At 42.4% G+C, this 6222-nt stretch overlaps 1 protein-coding gene across 6 annotated transcripts in view; it reads left to right on the top strand.

Moving 5' to 3' along the window:
• The window catches only part of lrp8 (low density lipoprotein receptor-related protein 8, apolipoprotein e receptor), a 165792-nt gene that overhangs the window by 134537 nt on the left and 25033 nt on the right, over positions 1–6222 (top strand). For all 6 annotated transcript variants that reach the window (XM_068707665.1, XM_068707662.1, XM_068707666.1 and 3 more), the window contains exons 10-13: positions 181–352; positions 3434–3658; positions 4193–4311; positions 5539–5678. In XM_068707665.1, the coding sequence (XP_068563766.1) occupies positions 181–352; positions 3434–3658; positions 4193–4311; positions 5539–5678 (656 nt within the window). The remainder of the gene's footprint in view (positions 1–180; positions 353–3433; positions 3659–4192; positions 4312–5538; positions 5679–6222) is intronic.

The raw sequence follows: 6222 nt of genomic DNA, 5'->3' as shown, positions 1-6222 counted from the left end.
ACTCTTTTGGGGTTGCAATAGTAGGTTAATGGCTGCACATGGTATCGACACATCTCCTGAGATTTGAGGCCGATCTGTCCAACTCCGCTCATGTCAAGTTGGAAATGAATGGCAGCAAAGGTTCTTCAGGAGACACGCTCACACATGATTGTGATGTAAATGTCTTTCCCTCTCCATCAGGAAAGAGTCCGTACCTGATGTTCACCAACCGTCATGAGATCCGTCGCATTGACCTGCTGAAGAGTGAATACATACAGGTGGTTCCCACGCTGAAGAACGCTGTGGCCCTGGATGTAGACGTGTCCACCAACAAGATGTTCTGGTGTGATCTATATCATCGTAAAATATACAGGTATACACACACACACACAAGATGAAAAGTACATGTGATTTGTGCGATTTGTCTGCCATAACATTTGATGAAGGTTGGACATGTAAACAACAAGTATTTATCAATAGCATTAAAGCCTGCATAAAACCATGAATGGCATTGTGCAGAATCAGGACTTTACTAGTTTGAATAATGCTCTTTCCTTGTTCTTCAGCCATTCTGTCATCATGTTTCTCCTCTATACATCCATCTTGTCTGCTTCAACTTGTCACACTTCTGGTAGTGAGACAGGTACACCTGGGGGCTGTGTATGTGTGCGTTTGCGTGTGCGTCTGTGTGTGTGTCACACCTGGAGGGCTGTGTCATCTGTCAGTAAAAGGTGGAACTGTTTGTCCTTCACACACATGCAATATGCGCATGCACACACAATACTGTAGGTATATGATGCTTGTGTGTGTGTGTTTCCCCCCTATGGCTGGCAGGTAGTGGGAGGGGCTTTCTATCATCTCAGCTGAGCCATATGCTCTCTCTAATTTCACTGCCTCAATAATCACCACCATTACTCATCTGCATACACAGACACGCACATCTGCATACTTCCACACAAACTCAGTGATTTACTCAAGGGCTTCTGACAGAGCAAGGACAAATGAACTCATTCGTAATGGAGAACTCTTCTTTGGAAGCAGCAAACAAACACACACAAAGACACTACATGGCCAGCAACAAGTGAATTTGTACAGTTGAATCTGAGTTGTTCTTGGTTGTTTTTGCCTCCCTGTCATACATAGAAAAAATTTATATTTTTACATCCAAAAGCATAAAAGTATACTCAGTGCATTTATGCTGCTCATTTTGTGTTGCATGATATAATGTTGAAGGACTGTAATACGATCTGAAACTCTCAGTATACCTAAGTATTTTTGAGATCATCTGCTGCTCCTTTAGATAGTTCATCAGCATAATAGTTTTAATCCCATGGCCTTCTTAAAGACAAAATGCAAAATGCTACATGACAGCTATATCACAAGTGCCAAAATACACATTTACATTTTTCCAGAGTATTCCTCCATTCACCTTGCCTGGTTGTACAGATCTCTAAATTGCCGTCCCACTTTTCTGATTTGTTCAGCGAGTTGCACAGGTCTGGTGCTCATTGACAATTTGAAGCTTGACAATTGACCAATCAGAGTTTTGTTGGCAGGATTGAGAATGGTGAAGTCGTCTTCCTCCATTCTGCAGCCAACTTATAGCAAATGAAAAATGGCCAGATAACTTGTGAGAAGCGCGGATGAAAGTGATGCAGCTGTTCAGGTTGATGTAAGTCAACTAACGGAGATGAACAACTTATAAATCAGAGCATCTTTGTGAAGAACATTCGATTACTGCTCTTAGCAAATGCAACAGGAACTTCTGAGTTGACTGTGGTTGTTCTTTGCACATCTTTATTACTTTGTTTCTCATATATAATGTGTCAAGAATGCTTACCCGTTTTAAATAGCTGATTACCTTGAATCGTAATGATTGATCGCATCTTTTACCCAAGCATTACTTACTTTCCAGTGCTGTACTTTTTCTTCTGTTTAGGAGCATTTTACCAAATAGAAATAGTTGTGTATTTAAAAGTGATTCATCCTCATTGTCCCTCACTGCGACGGTGTGGTTTTCCAGACTAATTCATAGTGATTAGCAAGCTACGGGTCGATGACTTTCTAACTCCTCCTTGTGATGGAGATGTTTGTTGCAAACAATAATACAGCCAATTAAAGATGCAATCTGCTCGGTGGTCTTAGACCCGTCTGTCCCTGTCTTTTTTCTAACTGCCTTCTATTCATCCCTCTGACCTGTTCGTGACAGTTTATCTGAATAGTTGTAACTAAAAACAAGGACGTAAAAAATAATACAATACTCTCTTCAAGTAATTATATTTTATGCATGATATTCCCACAAGAATCTACACTAGGTCTGTAAAAAAAGATTATGATGTGATTATTATATTGAACAAGGAATCTCACTGACTTTGAGTTGCAATACAGGATGTAAGTCACAGGGTGGTATGTTTTATCATTTGTATCCCCCGCTTGTCCTTCATTTACAGTTCCTAAATAGACCACTGTTGCACCAATGACATGAGTGATTTCATCCAGGTCCAGTTTGCTTCAGACCTCATTTTAATTTGCTGTGTGTGAGACAGGTGTTGGGTCCATGTTATTAACCCTGGGACATGAGAGAAACACCTTAGATTATCCATCACAAGACGGCAGCAGGCTAACTCCCCCCCACCCCCACAGATGAAGATGTCTGCGGTGGAAAACAGTAACACAGCCAATTAACAACGCAAGCTGCTTCCAAGTCCCTCACTCATCCATCTCCACCTCATCTTTCGCTCCAACTACCTCACCAGCCTTTAGTTAAGCTGCTTCTCCCTTCCGTACCTCTCGTCTTTATTATGGTACGGTTTGCCAAAATGTGACAACGGGGTATAAATTGGGACATTGCATTTCCCAACCTTCTAACAAGGTTGTCTTATATTGTCTTGTTTTATATGCCTGTATCTATATAGTGAAGATAATTATGTGCTGTACGTCTGAGGATGTTGAGGAAGGAAGGGAAAAGAGAACGGCATAAATGGGGACAGAAGATTGGACAGACAACTAGTGGACAGCAAGAGGGAAATGGAGACAGATTGAAAAGACAAGAGACAGAAAGACACACAGGGGGAGAGGGACAAAAACAGATGAAGTGGCAGGTTGTTTTGTAAGCTACTGATGGAAAATGACAGACTATTTCTCCCTGGGAGGTGATGTTTCGTGGGAGGACTGAGGTTTGCTTTGGAGGTGTTAGGTTTAAGTGCCCCTGACATGGCATTATCTTGAGTAAAGAACGCCTGTTCCCCAACATGTGCAACTAGGTATCAAAGCCCCGTACTACACTCAAGTCTTTCTTCACAAGAAAAGGAGACCAGCATAGACAGACAACTAGCAAAGTGCAACTTGTGTGATTGTCCTGTGTCTGCCTTTTTTACGCCTGTTCCTAAATTTTTGGGTCATTTCATGATTCCCATATCACTGACTGACACGGATGTTCTCTACCATTCAACAGTGCTTACATCAACAAGGCCAGTGACTCGTCGCAGCAGCTAACTCTCATCGACTCACTCAACTCCCCCGAGGGCCTGGCCGTCGACTGGGTCCACAAGAACATCTACTGGACCGACTCTGGCAACAAGAGCATCTCCGTCGCCACAGGAGACGGCAGGAAGAGAAAAGTGCTGATAGCCACCGAGTTGAGCGAGCCGCGGGCCATCGCAGTCGATCCACACCAAGGGTGAGTGGGAGAGGTTTCAGGGTGGGGGGGATTTGGATGAAAGGTCAAAGCGTAAGGAGATGGCAAAGGCGTTGAGGGAAAGGGTAGGGAAGGATGGAGGTAGCGGGAGTGAGAGATGGGCTGGACAAGCCTGTGGGAAAAGACAGGTTGTCTAAATTATGTTCACAAAAGGACTTTTTTCACAACTTTAGAATGCTAGACTGCTGTAGCATGAAATACATGGAAATGAAGCCTAACTGTACACATATACACAGACACACACACATTTAAAAGTGGTCCTAGGTTCCAGTACCAGCAGTTTGGCACAGTATCAACTTTCCTTTAGTGTCTTCAAAGTTTCAGAAGTAAAATTTGATTTTGTAGAGAAAATGAGATAGAGAGTCAGACAAGGACATTGTGTGATAGAGTACAGTAGATTCGGTCGCATATTAGTTGTGTTCCAAAGATTGACTATGACATTGCACATTTCATCTGTTTTACTGAATTGTAGTCGTTCATGTCTAACTGGTTGGTACTGAATGTGTCTTTCCGCAGGTTTATGTACTGGTCAGACTGGGGTGGTCAGGCCAAAATTGAGAAGGCTGGTATGAATGGAGTGGACCGACAAGTTCTGGTGTCTGAACACATCGAGTGGCCTAATGGAATCACCCTGGGTAAGGAGGGACAGAAAACATTCAACTTTTTCCATGCGAGGCTCATTGGAGAAGGCAGAAAAACAAATACTATAAGATGATACAGGGAAGGGAGAATCAATCAGCTCTGAGAGCAGCTTTATAAACACAGTTACAATGCTGATAATGCTTTTGGAGAGAGAGGAAAAAATGATTTGAGTAAATACAACACAAAGAAACAGACGACCACAGAGACAGAGAGAGGGAAAGAAACAAAGAGGCAAACAGCAAGGGCTTGGAGAAGAAAACAGTCCAGGGGCGCTGCAACCCGTAAGTAGCTCTTATTGTTATAGCTCAGTTTGTGTCTGGCTCTCATCAATCAAGCCAGCGAACACCGGCCGAATTAATAAGCCTGACGCTCTGTGCCGTCAATACCTCCCATCATCCCTTTCATCTCCCTCCGTGGCACCAGCCAATTTCTCTCAACTGCCCTTGCCTGAGGAGAAAGAGAGTCTCGCAGTTGCCACACTCTGTGGAATTGAGGTGTCACTACATCTGTATGAAAACAAATTATTTTCTAGAGTAGGGCGAATGAGAGAGTTGGCCAGACCGCTGTGAAAGAAGGGGGGGGGGGAGTATTTTCCCTTGGTCATTGATTTCATACAGAGCAGCGAACAAAACAGTTGATTGTCTCAGTCAGGAGAGGTGAAGTAGTGAATGAAAATATTTTTTTTCTGTTCTTTTTAGATGATGATGTTGAATCAGATCCTTTTTTTAAAGTTTAGTCAGCTGACTTGCCTATTACAAAAATATGTAGTAATAATAATAAGTAAATCATTAAGTAATAATATCTAACTATAAAATAAATGTTCACCACAGCATTACTTTGTGGTCTATAGCAGGAGCACAAAAATGTCCTAAAGAAAAAAAGCATTGGGGGCCGATACATGGTGATAGAATTGAAGAACAGCAAAATGTTCCTTTAACGTGAGTCCAGCAAGACTAATCAATTTGCTCAAGGGCACGTATATTTTCCCCCGCAAAGAAGTCAACCGACAATATTACAATCACATCTGTGTTCTCTCAGTGCAGGGCCTCAGCCGTCACGTCAAAGAAGATTGATGGTGTGGCTACTGAGCCATTACATTCATATACCTCTCACCCTAGGCCTTTTCTCAAGCAATGACCTCTCTCCCTCCATCTCTCCCTCCTTGGTCTTGTTCTCTCTCTCTCTCTCTCTCTCTCTCTCCTCCTCCTCCATCTTCTCAGACTTGTCTAACAGGCGTCTCTACTGGGTGGACTCCAAGCTGCACCTGCTGTCGAGTGTGGATCTGAATGGGGACAACCGCAAAGTTCTGCTGTCCTCCCATCACCACCTGGGACACCCCTTCGCCCTCAGTGTGTTCGAGGTACGGAATACAGCCACAGAATCAGTCCAACCAATGGTAGCTTTTAATCTCTCAGCATGCTTGTTATTTGTTTGCAAAAGAAGCAAAGCTTACCACACCATGCTTTTATAAAACAAGAGATAACTTATATTCTACTATTTCTTCAGTCTTTCCCATTTTCCAGAGCACTCCAGATGTTTTAGATTGGTGTCCATCCTTCAAGGTAGCTGTTGCTTCTATGTTGACTTTAGTTCAACCGACATGTTGTGAAAAGCAAGTCACAGAGACTCTGACTGCACTCTTGCAAAGGTCTAATCTTTGTTTTATATATTAAAAGCTAATCAGCTAAATATCTAGTCTTGGGGGTCATAGGTTTCCACCAGCAGTCAAGTACAGCATTTTAGCATTTGAAACTACTAAGGTATTTGCCTTAAAAATATATATACCCCCCCCCCTTTAGCCAGATATGAAGTATCTTAATTCAAGAAAATACCAGGCTAAAAAAAGTAATAAATATTATAATAAATAAATGCAACTAGTTTTGGCAAGGGGTCTAAATCAGTTT

This window comes from Cebidichthys violaceus, unplaced genomic scaffold (assembly GCF_023349555.1).
Source record: "Cebidichthys violaceus isolate CVI_PGR_0920_01 unplaced genomic scaffold, fCebVio1.0.p SCAF_13, whole genome shotgun sequence".
NCBI classification, from domain to species: Eukaryota; Metazoa; Chordata; class Actinopteri; order Perciformes; family Stichaeidae; genus Cebidichthys; species Cebidichthys violaceus.
This window is presented reverse-complemented; position numbering and strand designations above follow the sequence as displayed.